The 26,205-nt window shown below is 38.8% G+C and overlaps 4 protein-coding genes across 4 annotated transcripts; 2 read left to right on the top strand and 2 right to left on the bottom strand.

Moving 5' to 3' along the window:
- Positions 1-70: 70 nt before the first annotated feature.
- Positions 71-3,304, top strand: LOC148199423 (uncharacterized). The gene is made up of 3 exons (XM_088112659.1): positions 71-250; positions 1,253-3,211; positions 3,299-3,304. Exons 1-3 carry the CDS (start codon positions 71-73, stop codon positions 3,302-3,304), a joined length of 2,145 nt encoding a protein of 714 aa, XP_087968785.1.
- Positions 3,305-3,864: 560 nt separating this feature from the next.
- LOC148199422 (uncharacterized) lies at positions 3,865-14,297 on the top strand. The gene is made up of 7 exons (XM_088112658.1): positions 3,865-3,989; positions 4,446-5,866; positions 10,245-10,310; positions 10,792-10,985; positions 13,767-13,868; positions 13,966-14,031; positions 14,121-14,297. Exons 1-7 carry the CDS (start codon positions 3,865-3,867, stop codon positions 14,295-14,297), a joined length of 2,151 nt encoding a protein of 716 aa, XP_087968784.1.
- A 1,366-nt stretch (positions 14,298-15,663) lies between these two features.
- On the bottom strand, positions 15,664-18,250 carry LOC148199421 (uncharacterized). Its single transcript, XM_088112657.1, has 10 exons — positions 18,099-18,250; positions 17,828-18,011; positions 17,615-17,740; positions 17,001-17,516; positions 16,808-16,819; positions 16,631-16,720; positions 16,425-16,547; positions 16,268-16,335; positions 15,850-15,940; positions 15,664-15,765 (listed from the first exon to the last, which is right to left on the bottom strand). Exons 1-10 carry the CDS (start codon positions 18,248-18,250, stop codon positions 15,664-15,666), a joined length of 1,464 nt encoding a protein of 487 aa, XP_087968783.1.
- Positions 18,251-21,871: 3,621 nt separating this feature from the next.
- LOC148199420 (uncharacterized) lies at positions 21,872-24,996 on the bottom strand. The gene is made up of 11 exons (XM_088112656.1): positions 24,966-24,996; positions 24,595-24,857; positions 24,311-24,514; positions 24,003-24,239; positions 23,311-23,920; positions 22,967-23,226; positions 22,717-22,884; positions 22,533-22,637; positions 22,383-22,429; positions 22,207-22,302; positions 21,872-22,118 (listed from the first exon to the last, which is right to left on the bottom strand). The coding sequence occupies exons 1-5, from the start codon at positions 24,994-24,996 to the stop codon at positions 23,387-23,389; spliced, it is 1,269 nt and encodes a 422-aa protein (XP_087968782.1). The 3' UTR covers positions 21,872-22,118; positions 22,207-22,302; positions 22,383-22,429; positions 22,533-22,637; positions 22,717-22,884; positions 22,967-23,226; positions 23,311-23,386.
- Between the last annotated feature and the right edge of the window lie 1,209 nt (positions 24,997-26,205).

Genomic DNA, 26,205 nt, shown 5'->3' with positions numbered 1-26,205 from the left:
GGAGCAGACGTCATTCTCTTTCCCTACCACTGCTAACCTACCGCCAATCAGTACTCCGGGGCCTGTTGTAATGTCTGCACCTATGATAAATGAAGGGATGCATGCAAGCATGACTGATGGAATACGAGTAACCCCGGTGCCACCTGTGATTGCCGGAGAGGGTTTTTCTACCAGGGCTGCACCATATACTTCGTTTCAGGGGGTAACTAGTAATGTTGATGGGGCGAAGGATAAACTGGAGAGCTTAGAGGCAAGATTGAGGGCTGTGGAGGGGTATGAGAGTTATGGATTTGGGGATGTTTCTAGATTGAGTTTGGTTCCTGGCGTCAAAATACCACATAAGTTCAAGGCACCAGATTTTGAGAAGTATAAGGGAAATACATGTCCAAAGAGCCATCTGACCATGTTTTGCAGAAAGATGGCTGCATATGCTTATGATGAGCAGCTGCTCATCCATGTTTTTCAAGATAGTTTGGCTGGAGTGGCGTTAAACTGGTATACCCATTTGGAGCCTACTCGAATTCGTTGTTGGGCGGACTTGGCTGATGCATTCGTGAAACAGTACATATACAATACACATGTTGCGCCAGATCGTTTACAGCTGCAGAACATGTCGAAGAAAGACAACGAAAGTTTTAAGGAGTATGCTCAGCGGTGGAGGGAATTGGCTGCACAAGTTGAGCCACCTTTGTATGATAGGGAAATGGTGGCAATGTTTGTAAATACACTCCAACCACCATTTTATGAACATATGGTGGGAAATGTATCTTCAAATTTTGCCGATATCATTGTGATAGGCGAGCGGATAGAGATCGGGTTGAAAAATGGGAAGATTGCATATGGCTCGTCGGCGGGTGCAAACTCCAAAAAAACCAATTTCAACTCAGGGAAAAGAAAGGAGGGAGATGTGCATGCAACATCTGCAACCCCCGTGTGGAGAGGTCAGGCTCCCACTCATAATTATCGACCATACTGGGGTCAACATCCACATGCAGCTAACGCGTCATTTGGTCATCAAATTAGGCCTCAACAACAACCAGGGTACTATCAACCACAATACATTCCGACGAATAATTGGAGAGGAGGGGCAAACGTAGGTTCCAATGTGAATGCGGGTCCAAATACTTATCCAAGAAGGAACCAAGAGAGAAATTATGTTAATTGTACCCCAATTCCTACCACTTATACGGAATTATTGCCTCATCTTATCAAACAAGGTCTGGTGGTCGTTTGTCCCCTGAAGCCTTTGCAGCCTCCGTACCCAAGAGGCTATGATGCAGAGGCAAAGTGTAGTTATCATGGAGGGGCCGCTGGTCATTCCATTGAGAGGTGTCTTGCTTTCAAACATAAAGTGCAGACTTTAATTGATTCCGGGTGGTTAAAGTTCCAGGAGGATAAGCCTAGTATCGAGGCCAATCCTTTATCTGGGCATGGAAGTGCTTCGACGAATGCTGTCGAAGTGAAAGAACATGAGCTGGTGAGAAATGTGAAAGAAGTCAAGAGCTCTAGGAGGTTTATTTTGGAAGCATTGCTGAAAGTGGGTATCCTGAAGGGTGATTATGATGAGGGTAGGGCATGCGTGTTCCACCCAGATACGGAGCACTCTATTGAGGAGTGTGTGGAGTTTGAAGAAATTTTGCAAGACCTGCTAGATCGTGGTCTGATGCAGGTATGTTACAAGAATGAGGAAGGAGAGGTATTTGCACAGACTGGTGATGAATCCGGTATGATTTTACCAGAACCATTAGTGATTCGTTTCACTAAGACTACTTCTATTCCACCAACTCAAGGAAGGTCGCCCGTTATTATCCATGTACCAGCTCCTTTTCCTTACAAGAACGAAAAAGCTGTCCCATGGAGGTATGGGACGCATACGTCAAGCGAAGAACAAAGCGTTGACCCGGCTGTCAAAAACATATCGGGGATAGGTGGAATGACTAGGAGTGGTCGAATTTTCACATCCCCAGAGTTGGCACGAGAAAGAGTTAATGATAAAGAAACAACGATGGCCGTGAAAGCAAAAGAATTCTTAAAGGGGAAGGGTGCACAGACAGAGGAGATCCCCGACAAGGAAGAGAGGAGAGAAGTTTCTGAAGAGGAGGCTTGTGAATTTTTAAAATTCATACAACAAAGTGAGTATAAGGTGGTGGAGCAGTTAAACCGTATGCCTGCTCGTATATCCTTGTTGGACCTGCTCATGCATTCGGCATCACACAGAAAGTTGCTAATGAAGATACTCAGTGAGGCCCACGTTGAGCAAGGTATTTCGTTGAATAAATTCGAGGGTATTGTTGGCAATATTGTTGCTAATAATTATCTCACTTTTACGGATGAAGAGATACCAGCTGAGGGAAGAGGGCATAACAAGGCTCTTCACGTCTCTGTGAAATGCCTGGATCATGTTATTGCGCGTGTTTTAGTGGATAATGGGTCCTCTTTGAACGTCATGCCGAAAGCAACTCTGGAAAAGCTACCTTGCGAAGGAATGCATATGAGGCCTAGTTCAATGATTGTGAGGGCGTTTGATGGTAGCAAACGAGAAGTGATGGGAGAAGTGGAATTGCCAATACAAGTTGGCCCGAGTGTCTTTCAAATAACATTTCAAGTTATGGATATTCTGCCAGCTTATAGTTGTCTGCTGGGACGCCCATGGATCCATTCGGCTGGAGTTGTACCTTCTACACTACACCAGAAGTTGAAGTATGTGATGGGAGATAAGCTGGTGATAGTATCAGGAGAAGAAGATCTTCTTGTGAGTGGGCCCTCATCCACACGCTACATCGAGGCGGCTGAAGAAGCTCTCGAAACAGCCTTCCAATCGTTGGAAATCGTGGGAAATACTTGTGTGGAACCGTTTCCAATAAATCCTCGTCTATCATGTGCTTCTATTATGATGGCCAAGATTATGCTAAAAGAGGGCTATGTATATGGCGAAGGTTTGGGCAAATATCGGCAGGGGCGAGCATTTCCTCTGGAAATCGTTGAAAACAAGAACAGATATGGCTTGGGGTACAAACCTACCAAGGAAGACCGGAAAAGGATGATTGAAGAAAGAAAAGAGCGCAGTTTGGCCCGTGCAGAAAGACGAGGGCCCAAAGAGAGCAAAATTCACATTGTTGACATCAAGGAAAGCTTCCGCAGTGCTGGGTGGATCAATGCTGACCAAATAGCAGCTGTGGAGGATGAAGAAGGGCCTCAAAGTTTGAGCTTTGTGTGGGCTTGCTCCCCTGATACTCAACTCAACAATTGGGAAACACTTGATTTACCTGTGATGCTTAATGTGAACAAAATGTAATAGTTTTAATTAAGCTCATAGTTTCGATTGGGGCTTTAGAACTAAATCTTTGCGGATTGATTCTTTTTACTTTTCACTCAGCGTGACAATAAAGTTGCATTTCATCATCATTTGGCATTTTTCTTTGTTTATCTTATTTATTTATACTTTTTCATAAATTTAAATGATGCAGATGTGACAATGATTGTTTTGAAAATAACGATATCAATGTTCCTAATTTTGAGCACCCTATCAATAATACGGAAGATGATTTCGAAGATGATGTGGAACCCTCTCCGGAATTGTTGAGATTAGTGGAACAAGAATCTAAGGAAATAAAACCCCATCAGGAGGAGATTGAAATACTCAACTTGGGAGAGAAGGATGAGATAAAGGAGGTGAAAATCGGTACTAGTATGAAAACGGAGGTGAGGGAAAGATTGCGTGTCCTGTTGAAGGAGTTTAAAGATGTGTTTGCGTGGTCTTACAATGACATGCCGGGTCTAGATACCGATATTGTGCAGCATAGACTCCCACTCAAGCCGGAATGCCCTCCAGTCAAGCAAAAACTGAGAAGAATGAAGCCGGAAATGTCCCTAAAAATTAAAGAAGAGGTCCAAAAGCAATTTGACGCAGGATTTTTGGCTGTGGCAAGATACCCACAATGGGTGGCGAATGTTGTACCAGTGCCTAAGAAGGATGGGAAGGTTCGAATGTATGTTGATTATCGTGATTTGAATCGTGCAAGTCCGAAAGATAACTTCCCATTACCACACATCGATACTCTGGTTGATAATACGGCCAAATTTTCGTTGTTTTCGTTCATGGACGGATTCTCGGGATATAATCAAATTAAAATGGCACCGGAAGATATGGAAAAAACGACCTTTATCACGTTATGGGGAACATTATGTTATAAAGTGATGTCTTTCGGACTCAAGAATGCTGGGGCAACGTACCAAAGGGCAATGGTGACGCTCTTTCATGATATGATGCATAAGGAAATTGAAGTCTATGTGGATGACATGATTGCAAAGTCGGAATCAGAAGAAGAGCATATTTTCAATCTAAGGAAATTATTTGAGAGACTGAGAAAGTACAAACTCAGGTTGAATCCTGCCAAATGCACGTTTGGAGTAAAGTCTGGAAAATTGTTGGGCTTTATTGTCAGTCAAAGAGGGATAGAAGTCGATCCTGACAAAGTGAGAGCGATAACGGAAATGTCTGCGCCCAGAACAGAAAAGGAGGTTCGAGGTTTTCTGGGAAGGCTGAACTACATTGCTAGGTTCATCTCTCAATTAACTGCTACTTGTGAACCAATGTTCAGGTTGCTACGGAAAAATCAGGCTGTAGTCTGGAATGAAGATTGTCAAGTTGCTTTCGAAAAGATCAAACAATACTTGCAGGACCCTCCTGTATTGCGTCCACCTATGCCAGGAAGACCGCTCATTTTGTACTTGACCGTATTGGACAATTCAATGGGTTGTGTATTGGGTCAGCATGATGAAGACGGGAAAAGAGAGCATGCCATATATTACTTGAGCAAGAGATTCACAGATTGCGAACAACGATATTCGTCGTTAGAACGAACTTGTTGTGCACTGGCGTGGGCTGCTCATCGTTTAAGGCAATACATGTTGAGTCACTCCACTTGGTTGATATCTAAAATGGATCCTATCAAGTATATTTTCGAAAAGCCCGCTCTCACTGGAAGAATAGCTCGATGGCAGATGCTACTATCGGAGTACGACATTGTATATGTTACTCAGAAATCCATCAAGGGTAGTGCTTTAGCAGAATTTTTAGCCCATCAACCCATTAGTGATTATCAGCCAATGCAACCTGAGTTTCCTGATGAAGATATCATGGCTTTATTTGCTGAGAACAAAGAGGACAAAAATGAAAAAGCCTGGACTGTATTATTCGATGGGGCATCGAATGTAATGGGGCATGGAATAGGGGCAGTGCTTATCTCTCCTAAGAATCAATACATCCCAATGACGGCAAGGTTGTGTTTTAATTGCACGAATAATATCGCAGAATATGAAGCCTGTGCAATGGGTATTCGAGCAGCAATAGAGTCTAAAGCAAAAATTCTGGATGTATATGGAGATTCAGCTTTGGTCATCCATCAATTGAAGGGAGAATGGGAAACCAGGGATACAAAATTAATTCCATACCAAGCTTACATCAGGGGATTAATTGAGTATTTCGATTCCATCACGTTTAATCATATACCGCGAGAAGATAATCAATTAGCAGACGCATTGGCTACCTTGTCATCGATGTTTGAAGTTGATCAAGATGCAGAATTGCCAATGATTGAAATGAAGAGTCATGCAAAGCCAGTGTATTGTCATTTCATCGAAGAGGAGGTAGATGGTAAACCTTGGTACTTTGATATCAAGCATTATCTTAGGACCCGAGAATATCCAGAGAAGGCATCAGAAAACGACAAAAGGGCGTTAAGGAGGTTGGTTGGCAGTTTCATTTTGAGTGGGGATATTCTATATAAGAGGAATCATGACATGGTTCTCCTTAGATGCGTAGATGCAAAAGAAGCCGACCTGATACTAAAAGAAGTACACGAGGGTACATTTGGCACGCACATGAATGGGCACTCAATGGCCAGGAAGATACTGAGAGCGGGGTATTTTTGGTTGACTATGGAAAATGATTGTGTACACATGTGAGAAAGTGTGAGAAATGCCAGGTATACGCAAGTAATATCAATGTTCCACCCACGACCTTGAACGTGTTGTCTGCACCATGGCCCTTTTCGATGTGGGGAATAGATGTCATCGGAGCTATAGAGCCAAAGGCGTCAAATGGACACCGTTTCATATTAGTCGCGATCGACTACTTCACCAAGTGGGTTGAGGCTGCTTCTTATGCTAATGTGACTAGAAAGGTGGTGACCAAGTTCATAAAAAGGGAGTTGATTTGCAGATACGGGCTCCCTAACAGGATCATCACTGATAATGCCACTAACTTGAACAACCAGATGATGACAGAGTTATGTGAGGAGTTCAAAATTCATCATCTTAATTCTTCTCCTTATCGTCCAAAGATGAATGGGGCAGTAGAGGCTGCTAACAAAAATATCAAGAAGATTGTGCAGAAAATGGTGGTCACATATAAGGATTGGCATGAAATGCTTCCTTTTGCTTTACATGGTTATCGCACTTCGGTACGAACATCGACTGGGGCAACGCCTTTCTCGCTTGTATATGGAATGGAGCAGTACTTCCGTTTGAAGTGGAAATTCCGTCCTTACGAGTTTTAATGGAAACCCAATTAGAAGAGGCTGAGTGGGTTCAAGCTCGTTTCGACCAGCTCAATCTCATCGATGAAAAAGATAACAGCAGTATGCCATGGACAATTGTACCAAAGAAGAATGAAGAAGGCATTTGACAAAAAGGTACATCCAAGAGAATTTCATGAAGGTGAGCTGGTGTTGAAGAAGATCCTACCTATACAAAAGGATCATAGAGGCAAATGGACTCCAAATTATGAAGGGCCATTTGTAGTGAAGAAAGCATTTTCTGGTGGGGCACTAATTCTCACAGAATGGACGGAGAGGAGTTACCATTGCCAGTTAATTCTGATGCAGTAAAAAAGTTTTACGCATGATGATTCCGTGATAGTGGTTGCTATTAAAGGGATGTTGATATTATCTTAACGCTTATTGTACTCTGTGTTTTATTCATAAATAAATTTCACATGATTTCATTCATATTTTGGTTGTTTGCATTCCATCTGAAATATTGCATGTCACGCTGAGCTGTTAAGTAGTCAAGTGAAAATGAAAATGAAAATAAGTAAACGCGTGTTGATAAAAGCATCACAGGTATATCAGGTTGGCGAGCTCGGTCCTGGAGGATGTCGAAAAAAAAAAAAAAAAAAAAAAAAAAAAAAAAAAAAAAAAAAGGGGTTACATGTTGAGTTTGTTGTTAATAAAGTTGTCAAAGACATAGTATTTTCGAAAACAGTTTTGAAAAATACCGTTGGTGAATACTTCCCTGATTCAAGGTTTTGGGTGTAACCGGTGTTCTTTTCTTGATAAAGCATCTGCATTCACATTACTTGAACCCTAACTTTTTCGTTTCTCACAAGACGAAGGATTTCGCCATATGCCTAATATTGGGGCAGTTTTCATCATGTTACATATCACCGATAATCCGTTGATTAGGGAGATATATAAAAAAAAAAAAAAAAAAAAGAAAAGAAAGAAGGAGAAAGAAAGGAAAAAAAAAAGAAAAAAAGGGAAAAATGAAGTTGATGTGTCGAGCACTACATAGTTTCGTTTCAGGTTTAAATTCAAGAGAAAGTCAGACAAACAAGATTCGGAGTGACGTGTGGCCATTTTTCATTATCCAATCGTCAAAAGCAGTTCATTCAATTGCACCCCTTTTGAGCCAAAATTCGTAATTGTTTTCATCACCCTATACAAGAATCATTAGCATGTCGACATCAATTTGAAAGGGTACATCATAAGCATCCAAAGTTGAAAAAAATGAATGAAAAAGGAAAGTATCATAAAAGGACCACAACAGGGGCAACGAAAAGAATGATCCAAAGGGAAAAAAGAAAAAACAACATAAATATGCTTGAAGTTCAAATCCCTAAAGACAGTTGACTGGGCACCTTGCAAATGATTCTTGTCTAAAGACTTTAACCGTCAAACACTTATTTGGGCCTTTGTTATCCTTTCTTTCAAAACCCTTTGACCTTTAGCCACGGTACAAGCCAATAAAAGTCCACACTGACTGAAGACTGTTGGTCTTAATCTTTCTCACGAATTTAACTTTGAAACAGAATAATGTGGTGAACGACACAATTCAGTGTTATTTTCAAAAAAAAAAAAAAAAAAAAAAAAAAAAAAAAAAAAAAAAAAAGAGGTCTCCCTGTCAATCGAAGATCATCCAATTTGGGGGAATCCTTCATACCCAAATCTTTTCACTTTTCCATTGTGCAAAACTGGGGCAGTATGGGACACAACATGTTAATACACTTTTCCCCAAAGGAGGGACACACATGCGTTAATCATTATTCATTTGATTTTCATAACCATTCTTCCACATTCTACAGGGTTCAAGTTAATTTGGATTGCAAAAAGCGATAAAAAGAATTTTAACTCAGGGTTACACTTTCTTCCTGCTCATAAAGGGTTCTATACCTATCAACGTTGTTTTTAGGAATGCGTTTGAACGTACATTGTGTTTGATGACAATATTAACAATGGATTCCAAGCATGGAATTTTCAAAAAAAAAAAAAAAAAAAAAAAAAAAAAAATGATGAAAAGCGAGAACAAAAGAAAAGAACAAAATGAAAGTCTCATGTGTCATGCATCCATGCATCATCATGACATCATCATCTTAGAGGAAGCGAGGAGAATTGTTTGCAAAATCTTCATGTTTTACTCGGCATTTATCAACTTTTCAAAGTTACAAATCAGGTTTTAATTTTCTGTTATCGACCCTCTGCATGGCAATGGTCGGGTTTAAATTTCTGTTCTGTGAGTTTGGCCCTCTGCGAGGCAATGGTCAAATCCAGGTTTTAATTTTCTGTTATCGACCCTCTGCATGGCAATGGTCGGGTTTAAATTTCTGTTCTGTGAGTTTGGCCCTCTGCGAGGCAATGGTCAAATCCAGGTTTTAATTTTCTGTTATCGACCCTCTGCATGGCAATGGTCGGGTTTAAATTTCTGTTCTGTGAGTTTGGCCCTCTGCGAGGCAATGGTCAAATCCAGTTTTAATTTTCTGTTATCGACCCTCTGCATGGCAATGGTCGGATTTAAATTTCTGTTCTGTGAGTTTGGCCCTCTGCGAGGCAATGGTCAAATCCAGGTTTTAATTTTCTGTTATCGACCCTCTGCATGGCAATGGTCGGTTTAAATTTCTGTTCTGTGAGTTTGGCCCTCTGCGAGGCAATGGTCAAATCCAGGTTTTAATTTTCTGTTATCGACCCTCTGCATGGCAATGGTCGGATTTATTTATGTTCTGTGAGTTTGGCCCTCTGCGAGGCAATGGTCAAATCCAGGTTTTAATTTTCTGTTATCGCCCTCTGCATGGCAATGGTCGGATTTAAATTTCTGTTCTGTGAGTTTGGCCCTCTGCGAGGCAATGGTCAAATCCAGGTTTTAATTTTCTGTTATCGACCCTCTGCATGGCAATGGTCGAATTTAAATTTCTGTTCTGTGAGTTTGGCCCTCTGCGAGGCAATGGTCAAATCCAGGTTTTAATTTTCTGTTATCGACCCTCTGCGAGGCAATGGTCGGATTTAAATTTCTGTTCTGTGAGTTTGGCCCTCTGCGAGGCAATGGTCAAATCCAGGTTTTATTTTGTTATTACTTGACATTGGTCATTTGGCACCGTGACTTGAATTGTTTTGTTCGTTTTCTTTCAGGATTGAAACCCGGACAAAATTAGTGTCTTTATCTTTACTTAGCTTTACTTAAATAATACGAAAAGATTAAATTTTCATATTATTTAGTAATATCTAAGTAAAGAGGGGCAGCTGTCAACACCCAATTTTGTCCGGGTTGAAAAAATGTGTTTTTATGGGTTTTTATTTTATTTTTATTTACCTTTTTGTTTTATTCTATTTTTATGTATTTAGTTTTTTTGCTTTTAATTTTTTCTATTTTATTTCTTATTTTCAATTTGTTTTAATAGTGTTAATTAATCAAAATAATTAAAAAAATTGAAAAATAAAATTAAAATTAAAAATAAAGTAAAAAATAAATAAAATAAAATTGGAAAAAGTAAAAAAATAGAAAAAAGGGAGAAAACGTGGGAAATGGGATAGGAGACGTGTCTCAGCAGAGGAGACCAGGTGGTTACAAGAGAATATTTTCAAGATTTTGGAGGGGGGGATTTGGTTGGATCGGAGAGAGAGAAAAAAAGGAAAAAGGGCACACGAGGACGATCATTGGGGAATCATCATTCAGACTCACCATTGGTACAGGCAGAGAAGACGAAAAGCTAGAGAAAGTCACCGGATACAGAGCGATAGCGGCGGCCATAACTACAGGTAAGTCTCTGTTTCACCTGTGCATCCACATTCATCATGTATGCTTACTGCATAAACTTCATGCACCCCTGTCTCGCCAGCCCATATACCATTGTCACAGAATGATCTATCCCACTCATGCTCATATGCACACTACACACTCATAGTTATCAATCAACATTAAACCAATCAGAAAACAATAAAAATTAAGGGAGGCAGAGGGGAAAAATGGTGCTGCGGGGGGCATTTGGCAGTTGAGAAAATACTCGAATGGGGAAGAAGAAGAGTGGCGTTGGTGGCACCGGTGAGGATTAGTGGCGCGAGGGCGTTAAGTCCCGGCGGCCTGTAGCTGTTGAGAAGGAATTTAGTGGCCGTGGAGGTGACTGAGGAGGTAGACGAAGATGGGCACGGGGAGCCTTATTGTGGCAGTGTTTGTGTTTGTCATGGATAGTAAAAGTGGATGTTAATGGGTGATGATGACACGAGTGGATCGGAGATGAAGACGGAGGAAAACCATCCCTGAGAATCGCTGGTTTTCGAAGAGAGAGAAGTGGAGACGATGGTGTTTTGGCTGACGGTGGTTCTGGTGGTGCGAAGGGGTCGCCGGCGAGGCCAAGGCGCGTTCTGTTTGAGGTGATGGTGGTCGGCCATGGCAGAGGTGGTGTTGAGTTCGGGGTGCAGAGCTTGGGATCTTGGGTCAGAGAATACGCGAGTTGGGGAATGAGGATGAACCTCCTGAACCCCTAGAAAATTCTAGGTTAGAAAGCTTTGGACTGGGCCAAGCCCAGAAATGGGTGTACGTCTGGTACATTGGGCCTCTTTTGGAGCGCTCGTTATTTGGCGTTCGTTCGCCATTTCCAAACAAACGAGCGCTCGTTATCCAAACGAGCGAACGCTCGTTATCCTTAAGCCTTTTGACCGTTCGTTCATTTCCCCACAAACGAACGCTCGTTATCCAAACAAACGAGCGCTCGTTATCCAAACGAGCGAACGCTCGTTACCTTAAGACTTTTTGACCGTTCGTTCAACATTCTCGCCAAATGAGCGAACGCTCGTTATCCTTAAGCCTTTTGACCGTTCGTTCATTTCCCCACAAACGAACGCTCGTTATCCAAACAAACGAGCGAACGCTCGTTACCTTAAGCCTTTTTGACTGTTCGTTCAACATTCTCACCAAACGAGCGAACGATCGTTATCCTTAAGACTTTTTGACCGTTCGTTCAACATTCTCGCCAAATGAGCGAACGATCGTTATCCTTAAGCCTTTTGACCGTTCGTTCATTTCCCCACAAACGAACGCTCGTTATCCAAACGAGCGAACGCTCGCTACCTTAAGCCTTTTGACCGTTCGTTCAAATCTTCTCACCAACGAGCGCTCGTTATCCAAACGAGCGAACGCTCGCTACCTTAAGCCTTCTTGATCGTTCGTTCAAATTTTTTTCCCTGAAGAGCGCTCGTTATCCAAACGAACGAGCGTTCGTTTCCGAACCAATAAACGCTCGTTACTCAGCCTCAATTTCTCAACGTCCGTTCGTCATGCCTTCAACGAGCGTTCGTCATTGAGCCTTCGTTCTCAATGTCCGTTCGTCATATCTCTCGACGAACGCTCGTCATTCAGCTCACATTTCTAAACGTCCGTCCGTTATGTTCCCCAGTGGACGTTCGTCCTCTTCCCCAACGAACGTTCGTTCTTTACTTAACGAACGCTCGTTATTCTGAATCTCTTCCCAGCGTCCGTTCAGCCTCTCCAATTTCTTTTGTTTATTTATTTTTCTTTATTGTCTTATTTTATTTTGTTCTATTTATTTATTTTAGACATTTACTTATCTTAAAATATATATTTAATAATACAATATTGATAGTTTAAATAAAAATATTTTGAAAAGGTTTAAGCACACGTGCGACCGCTCGCGTAGGCCTTGTGCTGAAAATCTTTTCCTTTTCTTTTACAAAAGTTAAGAAATTTTAATAAAATATTTTGAAAAGGTTTAAGCACACGTGCGACCGCTCGCGTAGGCCTTGTGCTGAAAATCTTTTCCTTTTCTTTTACAAAAGTTAAGAAATTTTAATAAAAATATTTTGAAAAGGTTTAAGCACACGTGCGACCGCTCGCGTAGGCCTTGTGCTGAAAATCTTTTCCTTTTCTTTTACAAAAGTTAAAAAATTAAATAAAAATATTTTGAAAAGGTTTAAGCACACGTGCGACCGCTCGCGTAGGCCTTGTGCTGAAAATCTTTTCATTTTCTTTTACAAAAGTTAAAAAAATCAAACAAAAATATTTAAAGGTTTAAGCGCACGTGTGACCGCTCGCGTCGTCCTTGTGCTAGAAAACCTTTTCGTCTTTCTTATAAAAATTATTACCAAAATATTTAAAGGTTTAAGCGCACGTGTGACCGTTCGCGTCGTCCTTGTGCTAAAAACCTTTTCTTCTTCTGAAATAAAATTTCAAAAGTATGTTTTAAAGGTTGAACACTCGTGTGATCGCTCGCATCGTCCTAGTGTTCAATACCTTTCTCTCTTATGTAATATTAAACGAGGGTATGAGTGCTCGTGCGATCGTCCGCATCAGCCTAGCACTCAATACTCTTAAGTTTTCCTAAATAAGTAGATAACGGTATGAGTACTCGTGTGATCGTTCGCATCGTCCTAGTGCTTAATATCGTTATCTCTCTTTTAAAAAAATAATAATTAAAAATATTTAAATATCATTTTAAAGGTATGAATACTCGTGCGACCGTTCGCGTCGGCCTAGTACTCATTACCTTCTTTTTCTTGAAAATATTAAAAACATAAAATCTTCAAAAATTAAAAACATCTAGTTTCACACAACAAACAGTCTTTCAAGCTAGAACTACGTAACCCTGATTTCTCATTTTGAATGACAATACGTAGGAGCAAGGTCAATCCTTGTCGGGCCCAAAAAACTAAAAAATCTATTTTGTTTATTTTTATTTTTATTTTAGGGATAGTTAAACATTTTGAAACCCACATCAAATTCGCGTATTTAGTTAAAGGTACTGCCTTAGGGCAGGCGTTGTGGGGTGCTAGCACCTTCCCCACGCGTAACCGACTCCCGAACCCAATCTTTGGTTTTCGTGGACCGTGCTTTATCGTTTTGAGGTTTTTCCATAGTTTTCCATAATAAACTATGGTGGCGACTCCAAATCTCTTTTTAAAACCCGTTTCTTTTTTGGATCGTCGTCCCGTCGCGATTCCGGTTGCGACAGTATGATATTGTTTGCAGGACTTGTAGAAGATGGCAACATTAACAACGTCACCCAGCTAGAACGCGTTAAGTCAATGCATGTCCTTCCATTTGTAACATGCATTATTAAAGAGTGCAACCCAAATGGATTGGGTAACATGAAAATTGTTGTCAAGGTCAATCACTAACAGGATTGAACGGCCACACTCTCTACATTGTTAACTTTGTTCAAAGCGTCCTATGTTAACTTTTTCATTATTCCTTGGTAACAGGATCAAAGTACCTCATTGTCTGCTTCGGTGCACAACAAAGTCCTTCTGCATCCAGAGTTTGGGCCGGATATAGGAGTCGGTGCTGTGTTATTATTGCAAAGTGTAAACCAACATCAACTTCTAATAATAAGCTTTAAGAATCATGCACGACGTTAACTTATTCATTGCTTTAAAATGTTATACATCTCTTTACGCACAGGTTGGTGCATTGAGTCCTTTTGGAAGGATTTATTATTTGAATATAACCGTCCGGAACGTTGTCAAGGTAATATCGTGAACTCATAACTAAATCCTAAATATTTTGTTACTTACGTAAGGGCGACGTGATTAAAATTGATTTTAACCAATGTGTAGGTCTTCAAAGCTGACATAGGTCCTCCAACTGAGGAACTACTTAACGCTTCATCAAGACCTGTGATTCGACCCTACCCATGTGCCCAAAACAACAACAAAAACAAAGATGCCGGTCCATCTGAAAAGGCTTGTCCTTCTGCCTCTAATAATAAAACAACAAACCCCATGGAAGATTGATGAGCGTTTACAAATTTACGTTATGTTTTTTTTTAATCATTAGTTAACATAAATATTAGTTATGTTTTGTAACGTATTGTATGCACTTATTTTAATATCAATGAAGTTTAAGTATTGACAATTCAAAGAAAAGAATAACCATAATTTACGTTGAACATCATTGTCACCCACCTTACCTAGCCTTGCTTTGGTTTCAGCATTTCCTATTGGATCCATCCGACATCGTTCATCTGAAACAAATTGAGCTCAATTCATATCTACAAGGCCTGTATGCAACGACAACATACCCAACAACCAAGTCGTCCGTCCAAATCATCCCACAAAACCCCACTACATCCAACAAAATAGACGACATACTAACGAAACTTGTTAATCCCTGATGCGAATGTTTTCTTTATAAACATTTATGGAAATTTTGTTTTCCTTCATGCTGTTACAATTTATTTTGGCTAATTTGTTGGACTTGTAAGTCATTTCGAAACAATTATTTAAGAATGTCCAGTGGTATCAAAGGCTAAATAAGTGGGTACTTAGGTATAACTTTTTCCACAGAAATGTGAACTTGGTACACCACACTCATTTAGGGGTGCCTAATGTCTTCTCCCTCATTCGTTGTGTTTGTCATTAATTTGGAAACAATTATTTCTGAATTTATTAACAAATTCGTCCCACTCCAAGCTCAATTGCTAAAGCTCCATCTGCAGCACCAGAACTGGTACCAAAGGCTAAATAAGTGGGTACTTAGATATAACTTTTTGCACAGAAAGGCCAACTTCATACACCACAGTCATTTAGGGATGCCTAATGTCTTCTCGGTCATTTGTTGTATTTGTGATTAATTTGGAAACAATTCTTTAGGAATGTATTAACAAATTCGTTCCACTCCAAGCTCAATTGCTAACGCTCCAGCTGTAGGAAAAGAACTGGTACCAAAGGCTAAATAAGTGGGTACTTAGGTATAACTTTTTCCACACAAATGCGAACTTGGTACACCACACTCATTCAGGGGTGCCTAATGTCTTCTCCCTCATTCGTTGTGTTTGTCATTAATTTCGAAACAATTATTTGTCAATTTATTAACAATTTCGTCCCACTCCAAACTCAATTGGTAACGCTCCAGGTGCAGGACCATAACTGGTACCAAAGGCTAAATAAGTGGGTACTTTGGTATAACGCTTTGCACAGACATGCCAACTAGGTACTTGGATAAAATGTTTTGCACATCAAAGTCAATTAACTACAACAAACTAAATTTTAACTACCAAATATATTTCTCAACAATTTCTGAAATCAGATTGGATGTGCAACCAATACATAAATATGAAATGTAACAACAAGTGTTCTTTCATAAATAATCCCCAACATTCTACAAAATGCCTAAATCTTCCAACACTTGATTCCTCCGCACATTGTCCACATCCAAAATCCATTGACAAACATATTGCTCCCTAACTTGTTGTAGTTCTTCCTGCAAAGACAATAATGCACAAAACATGAATCGAATGCAACATTTGTATGAAAGATGCACAACATAGAAATTTTGACAGCTTACAGTTGTGTAATTGGGCATTGTGTTTCTTTCATATTTGTCAATGTCATCCCACAACTCCATAATTTTCAAAATAATTACTCCACAATCAAATCTACAACAAAACAAGTCCAACAACGCAAGTATGATATTTAACATATCAATTATACAATAAAATATTATATTTACATAAATCAACATTACAAACATACTTGTTTGGTTGGATTGGAGTGTGCAAGTGTTGTACCTACAATGATGGTTTCTTGTCTTCCGAACAATTCAACAAATGTCCAAAAAGCAATGCAAGATTATGTGCCTGGAAACAACATACTTCCCTTATAAATTTGTAATTACAAAGTAAACATCAATTACTATACATACAATGACATTGTCAATCTTTTGTCGTTCTTTTCTTTTGTGCCCAAAAGAGTCCAGTGCAAACATTTCCAATGATGGAATCTTCACAGCGTAGCACCACAAATGCCCGTCATGGATAATTGGGACAAACAACTACAACAAAAAAAAATATCACACCATCAAGTACGAATAACCATAAACATATTGTCCAAATTAATTAAATGAAATGTAATTGCACTAACAAATTCGGCATTAACAATGTCATCAAATCCGATGATATTAGACTGGAAGTAGTTACAGTAGTCATTCAATGTCCAAACTTTGCGATTACTCTTTCTCTTTCTTGAGTCAATTAAAACATGGGTCTGCAAGGAAGTGACACATTTAGCTTTCATTTCTCATGTTAATAGAATATTAAGAGCATAAAATAACTACTATTTTAACCTACCGCATATAATGGACTAAAACATATCCTTTTCACTACTCCAGTACTCCTTCTTTCAAAGAACATGAAGACTGATGTGCCAAACAAAATCCCCTACACAACCAAGAACTTCTTACTACTATACAATTCAAATGACATATAAACTAAATCATAAATTAACACACCAAATTTCATTATTACCATGTTGCCAACCTGCAAATGTTTGACCGGAAATTTCAGAAACAACCCTTCAAACAAAAATATGACATAAGTCAACATGTTTCATCATCACAGTATTAATGAATCAAATTTAATAATTGTCAAATTGTCAAATTCAATACCTCCAAGGAAGCTTAAACGGAATAACCAAGTTGTACAACTGTGTTCAATTTACATTCAATAAATTACCATCCTCATTGTCATGATGTAGTGCCACAGTGCATACAACAGGTGCAAAATCCATAACGTCCTCAACGTCCTGCTTCTGTCCTTCGAAACAACCACCGACATCAGTATTCCTGAATGTTTGAAAACATTGGCCTTTCCCATGTGCCCCACCATGACCATGAACATCACCATCATCTGCTTTACCATCATTCCCTTTGTCATCATCACCTTGACCATCATCACGTTGAACATCAACACCACATCTACCACCCCCGTTAAAAAAAGAAGGTTGCTCTGCTTTTTCCTTGCCAACACCTACCAATGTAGCCAAAGTTCTTAAATCTTTATTCATTGCAACCATTTTTCTTTGGTTGTCTTCAATTTTCTTCATGACCACTTCTTCCCAACTTAACCCTAACTCATCTCCATCATCTTCCGCTATTGACCCTTCTTCCAAATGAAGGGCCGCACGAATGATTGAGTTCCGACGGTCCTCCTCCCGCAAAAACCACTCCCAACATATCTATAAACATCCTTATATAACTAATCATTAAATAACAAAAAACACAATTCATGTACTACATATCGTAAAAATGTAAATAAAAATAACACCTAACTTACCTCTTTCCGTTTAAACAAGTCCTCTATTTTGTTAGACCTTAACTTAAGCGAAGGCCAATTCATTATTCGCGGGAAGACAATGTCATGTGCACCGTCCGCTAAACCCAAACGTTCAACCGCCCATAGCTAAAAAACAAATATTAACCAAAACAATAGTCATATAATAAACAAATTACGACCACATGAAACGTAATAAAATTTTAAAATTCTTACCTGCAACACTGCAACATTCCCACTAAGACCTAGGTCCCTTATGTCACGTTGCCTTATCATCCTTGACGCATTTCCTAAACTATTTACCACAAATGTGTGCACAGCTTTTGCCCAATTATATTGGTACAAATTATCGATGTTATCTAATACTGTAAAAGGCATGTTACTAACTGCCTTTGAATGTCTAGGAAAGTAGAAAACAATAAAACAAACTAAAATATACAAACGACAAACACAATCAACATCCATGTCATTATTTTGTATTAAGAACTTTATCCTATGTATGACATCTTTTAGAGTGAATGACTTTGACGAAAATTGATGACAAACAACAGCATCAAAGTTATCATCAAAATTTACATCTAAACCACCAACACCCAACCCTAAACCCATGCAAACATCGACAACTGTAAATGGTACCATTGTTTGCTTCAAAACAATACATTTGTTGCGACAAACCCAACGTCTAACCATTTCCTTGAACAAAGGACTGCAAAAGTCAATTGGACTATTCATATAAAGACACCACTTGAATGGAGTCTCGTCGATACGTGTCCTATCACTTTGGCGTAGTATAGAATTAAGGTCGACTATCGGTTTTGTGTCACTCCATGCCCGCAACCGCAACTACAATTCATTTTCAAACAATAAAACCATCATACCCTCTTTTGAAAGAAAGTTATAACTTTTGATAATATTAAATATACTTACATTCTTGTAACCTTCTTCTTTTGTGCAATCCATGACTACCAATCCAACAAAATTACAACAACAATGTAAGATTAACCAAACAACATCTATACAAATCAGTAACACAACAAAATCCACTTGGGAGACATTTCATACATAACCAAAACCATCCACAAACAACATCATGCATGTATTAAACCTTCATTCCACTGAAATAAAAAAAAACGAACCTTGAGTGAACACGAGGTGTGGCGGTTGGAACACAGACGAAGAAAAAGGTGTGGGTGGGACTGACAACCCGGAAAACCCCTCTTTTTGGTCCACCGAACAGTCCACACTCCGGCGACACTCCGGCGATGCTCCGGCGGCACTCCGGGACAGGGACGGAAGCAGGTGGGACGAAGCGAGACCTTGAACGCGCCCCTAGTTCGCTGGGCCGGACTGGACGGAAGACGATGCCGTCTTCGCTTCGTTGGCCAACGTCGGAGCTGCGGCGGCCGTGAATCGGAACCGGCTGGAGGGGTTGAATAGCTCCGACACGGCCTTCAACGTTGTCCGGCGGCACTCCGGCAAGCACTCGGTCGGACCTCTCTCTCTCTCGAACTCCCTTTCTCCAACTCTCTCGGCCTCTCTCTCTAGGTCACAGTCTCCCTCTCAACGTTCGCACTTCTCTCTCTACAATCTTCCAAATGAATTTGAAATTTGAAACGCCAACTTCAAAACCCTGCCCGCCCCCTTTCCACGTCAGATTTCATTTGGTTTTTCATTTTCCACGTGGACCACTCACATTTAGACACGTGTCCCGTGTCTAAATGTTGTCAAAAGAGGTTGTTCAAGTATCATTTTCCAATGATTTAGAAGAGGAATTCCTCTAAAATTTCCAAAACATTTTATTTAGTAGCAAAGTCCAAAAATTAAAAAAAAAAGGTTCTATATATTTTATAATATAAAGCATAATCTTGATCAATTCCCAAAAGACACATATTCAATTGTTTTTAAATATTTAGGGTTAAATTAAAATTAAGAATTTAGAGATTGAAAATATTAAAAGAAAGTTGAAAAACAAATTGAGATACTGAAAACAAAATCAAGAAACATAAAATACGTCAGTCCAAAATTTCAAAGAATGATATAATCTAAAAATCATAGTTCTGCATATATTAAATCCTAATTTGAACAATTGATCGATTGAATCAATCCACTACACCAACTATACTGATTTAATAATAATTCCAGTGATCATGATTGTGACAATTTAACTTCTCGTTTTAGTTGATTTCTTTTTTACCAATTCTTATTTTACTTTTAGTATTTTATTTTATTTCCTTATATGATTCTTGAATTTACTTTTCTAATTCATTTATTTTTTTGCAATTCACGTTTCCAGTTTTTAAACATACTCTGCTTTAATACACCTTTATCGTCAATATTTTTATTCACCGTATCGAAAGCAAATTCTGATTTTAGGAACTAAAATTTCAAGATTATTCAATATTTTCTAAAGAAATAATTATTAGAAAGAAATACATGAATTCCAAATTAATATTAACATAATAAAAGATAATTCATTGAATTAGATATATTTATAAAATTAGTCTAAAATATAAATAGTTTACAAATAAATTTTGTGTAAATTGTGGAATTCTAAATTAAAATACTTTAATTTAGATTGAAAAACAATTTTGTTTGATAATCTCGTTACAAGAATCACCTCAAAATTATTTGATTTATCAAAAACATAATCTAACAAACATCGAGTCAATTCTAAAAAAAAATAAAAAAATAAAAAGAACATGCATTTTTAAAATGGTCTAAGCATAATTCATGAAAACTTCTCATAAAAGAACCGGGTGTTGCTCCCTCTACTACCACCCCTTGTTCCCTCCACCTCTCCAACCCTCTACAAAAAAATTTATTTACTTTATTTGGTTTTGTGGTGCGATGGTGTGACTTTTCGTGGCACGGCGATGCAGGGTGTTTGCGATGGTCATTCGGTGGTGCAGCGGTTCCAAACGATAATGAATATTTTATGATTAACAATAATAAATATTTTATGACTAACATCATAAAAAAATAAAATCTGAAATTAACCACAATAGATTGTTAAAATGAGAGAAATATTTATTATTGATAGTAAAAGGTGTTAAAGTATCTATATCTCAATTTCGAAACGATAACAAAATAAAAAAATAAAAAATGTATACATGAATTAATTAAAAAAATTTCAAAAGTTCAAAATTCTTACTATTTAATTATATATCAATTCATTTATCGATGTATTATGCTTGATAGGTAACAACAAATATATAAGAAGAAAAACAGCATATCATAAGTAATTTTCAACGTTGACATGATGTTTGTTGTTTTCTGATTTTTTTTCTAACTTATTTTTCAAGTTAGAAAAACTATGAAAATGGTGAAAACTAGACTTTCTTCACATAATTTATATATATATTAATCTACTTTTTTTTCTAATTTCGAAGCGTGGTGTCAAATATATTTGATTATAATCCATGTACCTAGTCACATATTTTAACATCTGTAAAAAGAACTATAAATTCTGAGGAGAAGTATTAGTTTTATTAAAGCATATTTTATCTTGACAAATAAACTATATGTAAATTTTATAATCATAATTTATCTTTAGTCCACTACGTTTATAAGAATATGCAATCTACTCTAATAATGTTTAATGAAAGTTTTTATAGATATATCGGTCACCATTTTAGTAATAGAATAAACATGTAAGAATTTATTTATAATTTATTTATTATTGAGAAATTTTTGAATAAATTCAAAACATATTCTTGTGATATTTCACTAGTGCAGAAAGGGGTTTTAACGTCCGATATTTTGGCCTTTTGACGTTCGCCGTACGCCCGACGTTTATGTGGGTGACGTCGCTCAGACGTCCGTTGTGGCAGAACGGACGTCTCTGTAAACGTCCGTTGTGTCAGCACGGACGTCTACATGAACGTCCGTTGTGTAATGACGGACGTCGACATGAACGTCCGTTGTGTCAGCACGGACGTCTACATGAACGTCCGTTGTGTCATGACGGACGTCGACATGAACGTCCTTTGTGTCAGGAGGGACGTTTACACGAACGTCCGTTGTGTCTGGACGGACGCCTATATAAACGTCCGTTGTGTCTGGACGGACGTCTATATATACGTCCGCCTCCTCCCCCCTGACGTCTACCTTGCTGAAATGTTTTAGGTAGGAGCTGGGGGGTGGACGTCCGTGTGTGCACTGACAGACGTCTGTAGACGTCCGACTGTGCACTAACGGACGTCTACTGGGCGTTTTTTTTTTAAAAATTAGTTTATTTTTTCAATAAAACCACACCTGAAAAGCAGAAAAATGTCCCAGAACAATTTTGCAATAATATAAAAATGCGTTTTATATAAACAAAGTTCTACTTAATGTGGAGTTCAATCCACTACCAAACTATCAACATAAAACTTAAACTAAAAAACTAAACAATGTTCAACAAGAAATATAACTATTCCTAACTCCATCTTTGCAGAAGATAAGCGGTCCACTCCTGCCTTATCTGTTTAATTGTGTCTTCTGTAATAGGCGATGTAGTCTTGAAGCGCTGCAAAATTCAACAAAGATTCATTATTGTTTCATATATAGTTGTAGATGAATATGATTTGTAATGTATTGAAGGTATACATCATTACCTCATTCCAGTCATCTGTAATGACTGCTCGAATGATGGTCTTAATCCAACACATCACATAGAAGCCACATTCCCATGAATCTACCTGGTGGTTACACTAAAATAACAAACTAAATAGTTAAGAATTTAGATCATTCAATAACATAAATGAAAAGGAAACGTTAAATGACTTACAACCTTTGGATACAAAACTTGAACCAGTTGACCACGAGATTTACCAATAACTTTGTACAGATTGAAAACACAAAGTATAATTAATATGACTATTTTATCATAAAAGTTGAAGGTGAACATCAAATTCAAAGTCATTTTTGGAGAAACACTTACCCTTGAAGCATGGTTCTCAACTCAGTTTTCATCCTCCTGTGCAACGAACAAAAAAATATAATTTTACATTGTTTGGGAAGGATTACCATCAGCTGCCAGTGCGACCTATCACGAAGGACAAAATAGTTATTCAACTAATTAACGAAACTATAATAATAAACTGACCACATATAACAACACCTACCCGTCAATGTATGGCACAAGGTATACGTCTCTTTTTGACTCATCCATCCATGTTTGCAAATAATCTTGTCTGTTTTGAAGTGTGTTACCAGACGGTTGAATGGTCTGAGGTTCAACAAATTCGTACATGGAAGACCGACCTTGGTCTACAACGATTGTGTCCATGTACCTAAAACAACAAAGTTAAGTTGTTAGAAACTATATAACAATGTAAATAAAAGTAATATGAAAGACCAAATTGAGTAACTTACATGCACCACAGCTGAATGATGGAAATATTCAACATCCTGTCTCCCCCAATCACCTCCAATGCATCAGAAAATGTGATATAAACTGGCACATGTGGGGGAAGACCAAATACCCTCAAATCCCAGTAGAGTTCTAATGATGCTTTCTTTAATCTGGGTAATTTTGTCACTAACTTTGATAGAGGATCATCCTCCGCTTCAGCCATCTCATCATCTTCATGTATGACTGTATCATGAATTGGCTGCTTCTGAGGACGTGTGAACTGAAGATAAGAATTTACGTCAAAGCTTTGTCAACAATTATATGAAGAATAAACATAGAAATACTATTTTAAAAGACATTATACCTGTGGAGTAGCGATGTGGGACATGATCAATGCTCTAGGCCATGCAATAAATGATCCTATGGCCTCCCCCACAAAGTTAATTTCTGGAGTGGGTACAGGCACCTGATATGGCAACACCATGAATGGTCTCCCCTCCCTCAAGCACTCGTCCGACAGCCACAATGCGTGGGGGATCCCCATCAACCAACAGCTCATATTGACCGCTATACTGAGTGGGGTCTACAGCAGAGCATGATCCTTTAGTGCTGACACGAGGTGGTGTGGGAGTTTCATCGACCCCCATGTTGCCTTGCGTCATGGAATGCAGCTTTTCTTCAAGCGCTCTTTGTATTTGTTTTTGTTCTTGTAGCTGCTCCATGAATCGTTGCTCCATTGATCTCATGCTTTGGTTGAGTCTTTCCTCCCATTGAAGATCCATCTGCCTCAGTGTCTCCTGACTCATTGATTGGGGGGTTTTCTGTGTAGGGCCAAAATAGTCACGAAGACCAATCGCCCCAGGAACTCCACGTACACGTCCTGGGTGCTCGGGCCTTCCAATGGTCGTTGTCAGAATGTCGTCCCTACCTTGGCCAGCAAATGTGCCCTGAGTCTGCTGCTCAACCAACTCATCCTGCACATAAAAAAACCAAGTTACTTAGAAGACATGCTGTGATAGATACACAATCAAATAACTGCTTATAATTTGAACTTACAATTCTCTGTGAGATCAAGGCAGCTGAGGAAGATGTCATGTTCCCATCAGATTTAGTCCGAGCAGCCTTCCATAGCTCGTACCTAGCAGGTGCAGGTGCTAGGTCCGGCGACTCAAGTCCCAAGGCATCGGCTCTAGACTTTCTCAGTTTCTTCTCCAATTTTGCATATCCACCTCGTGATAACAAGTGGGGTGCGTCGTTTAACCTTTGTCTTTCTTGGGCGGCTAACCTTTTATCCTGTGAAACCATGTATATAAGTAAGTGTAAAATCATAAAAACTCAACGAAAGACGATCTTAAGAAACATACCTTCCATTCCTCAGACTCTCTAGATGCACGAAACTGCATCCAATCCTCCTCTGTGAAGGTATAATGCTGAGATGGATTTTCATGTTGTCTATCTCCAAAGACATATAGTCGTGTCAGCCTTGTCTTGAAATCCCTCCATCTTATCGCTATATGCGATAACACTTTCTTTCTGATTTGCATTGTGTTTGGAATATCAAAATGTTGCTGTTTAAAACCAAAAACTTGTTACCAAAAGAAAACATAACAGATAAGTATATCACAAATTGCATGAAGTATAAACATACCTGAACATCTTGCCATAAGAGGTTCTTGTCGACCTCTGGGACGTCATCCCAACATGCATGAAGGATAGAGACATGACTTTTTGCTAACTTGCCCAGATAACTCCTAAACCTATCAGCATTTGGCCCTGATGGATGACCTGATCTGGGGTCAATGTCAACATGCCTCCTCTGACCATCCACGCGTCCGGATGTCACATCTGCCACTCGGGTGACGCCTCGTCCACGTCTGCTCTTTCCCGATCCTGAGTCTGAGGCCGACATACCTGAAAAATTATACAACGTTAGTAATAATTCAATTATGATGAACATACATATAAAGTCAATAAAAGTGAAAATATTAACCTATTAATTAATTGTTTTTTCCCAAATGCCTTCGTTGTGATCACTACGACTTGCCTGCATTACATCGGCAACGTCATCAACTGGGTCTTCAGTGGGTCTACATGCAACAGATGTTGTCTCAAGTATATCAAGAGAATCGTCATCCTCATGTCCATGCATGTTTCTACCTTCTAAAACCACTGACCATTTGTTATTCGATGGATCACTTACGTAGAATATTTGTCTTGCTTGACTAGCCATGATAAATGGTTCATCAGTGTAATTCATCTTGTTCAAGTCTACCAATGTGAAACCAAGGTCATCCATCATGACACCAGAATTTATATCAACCCATTTACACTTGAAAACTGGTACTCTAAAAGTAATGTAATCAACTTCCCATATTTCTTGTATTATTCCAAAATAACTGATGGATGCTGTGATTGGATTTTTGTCTTTAGAACTAGCAAAGTGCACAGCCTCAGCTTGTAGTGTGACGCCACTATTTTGAACTCTGCTTTTGTCATCTTCTACCTTTGTCTGAAACGAAATATTGTTTATATAGTACCCACCATATGTAATGACCTCTGTGTTCGGCCCACGAGATAACCTCAATAAAGTTTCAGAAACATGTGGAGTCGCATACATCTTTTTCTTAAACCATCCCAAGAAGGTTTTCACATGTTCATTAAGATGCCATTTTTCACTCATTTTTGGGTTTGCTGCCTTTATTTCATTAACGTGGTCATAAATGTAAGGAATCACATCAACAGTGTTGTTTAAGACGTACAAATGAGCTTGGTCAATTTCTTTTCTGCTAACACTTTGAATTCTCACACCTCGAACACCCTTACCTTCACATTTTCCTTCATTTTTGCTCTTGGGAAGACCGACGGGTTCACAAGATGGCATATAACTTGAACAAAATTCAATGGCTTCTTCTGCAACGTATCGCTCTATGATTGAAGCTTCTGGTCTATACTGATTCTTGACATATCCCTTTAAGATCTTCATGTATCTTTCAACTGGGTACATCCACCTTAAGAAGACCGGCCCACATATTCGAATTTCTCTGACTAGATGAACAATCAAATGTACCATGATGTCAAAAAAGGAAGGTGGAAAATACATCTCCAATTGACATAGTAGTCTTATTCCCTCATTTTCCAATTCATCTAAACCTCGAGGGTCAACAACTTTCTTGCAAATGGCATTAAAGAAAAAACTCAGACGTGTCAGAATACCCCTAACAGAAGGAGGTAATATACCTCGAATAACAACTGGTAACAA

This window comes from Vigna umbellata, chromosome 4 (genome assembly GCF_029865625.1).
Source record: "Vigna umbellata cultivar VRB3 chromosome 4, Vumbellata_1.0, whole genome shotgun sequence".
Taxonomy (NCBI): domain Eukaryota; kingdom Viridiplantae; phylum Streptophyta; class Magnoliopsida; order Fabales; family Fabaceae; genus Vigna; species Vigna umbellata.
This window is presented reverse-complemented; position numbering and strand designations above follow the sequence as displayed.

Coding starts and splice junctions, on each gene's coding strand:
- LOC148199423 (XM_088112659.1), top strand. CDS start 71: ATGTCTGCACCTATGATAAATGAAGGGATGCATGCAAGCATGACTGAT. Junction 251..1,252: donor ATAAACTGGAGAGCTTAGAG/GCAAGATTGAGG, acceptor AAGCCTTTGCAG/CCTCCGTACCCAAGAGGCTA.
- LOC148199420 (XM_088112656.1), bottom strand. CDS start 24,996: ATGCAGGCAAGTCGTAGTGATCACAACGAAG. Junction 24,858..24,965: donor TCGTAGTGATCACAACGAAG/GCATTTGGGAAA, acceptor ATAATTTTTCAG/GTATGTCGGCCTCAGACTCA. Junction 24,240..24,310: donor GAGAGTCTGAGGAATGGAAG/GTATGTTTCTTA, acceptor ATGGTTTCACAG/GATAAAAGGTTAGCCGCCCA.
- LOC148199421 (XM_088112657.1), bottom strand. CDS start 18,250: ATGGTACCATTTACAGTTGTCGATGTTTGCATGGGTTTAGGGTTGGGT. Junction 16,336..16,424: donor ACATTGTTAATGCCGAATTT/GTTAGTGCAATT, acceptor TTTTTGTTGTAG/TTGTTTGTCCCAATTATCCA. Junction 15,941..16,267: donor AAGATTCCATCATTGGAAAT/GTTTGCACTGGA, acceptor GTTTTGTTGTAG/ATTTGATTGTGGAGTAATTA.
- LOC148199422 (XM_088112658.1), top strand. CDS start 3,865: ATGTCCCTAAAAATTAAAGAAGAGGTCCAAAAGCAATTTGACGCAGGA. Junction 5,867..10,244: donor ACTAAAAGAAGTACACGAGG/GTACATTTGGCA, acceptor CCATTGGTACAG/GCAGAGAAGACGAAAAGCTA. Junction 10,311..10,791: donor AGCGGCGGCCATAACTACAG/GTAAGTCTCTGT, acceptor TCGGAGATGAAG/ACGGAGGAAAACCATCCCTG.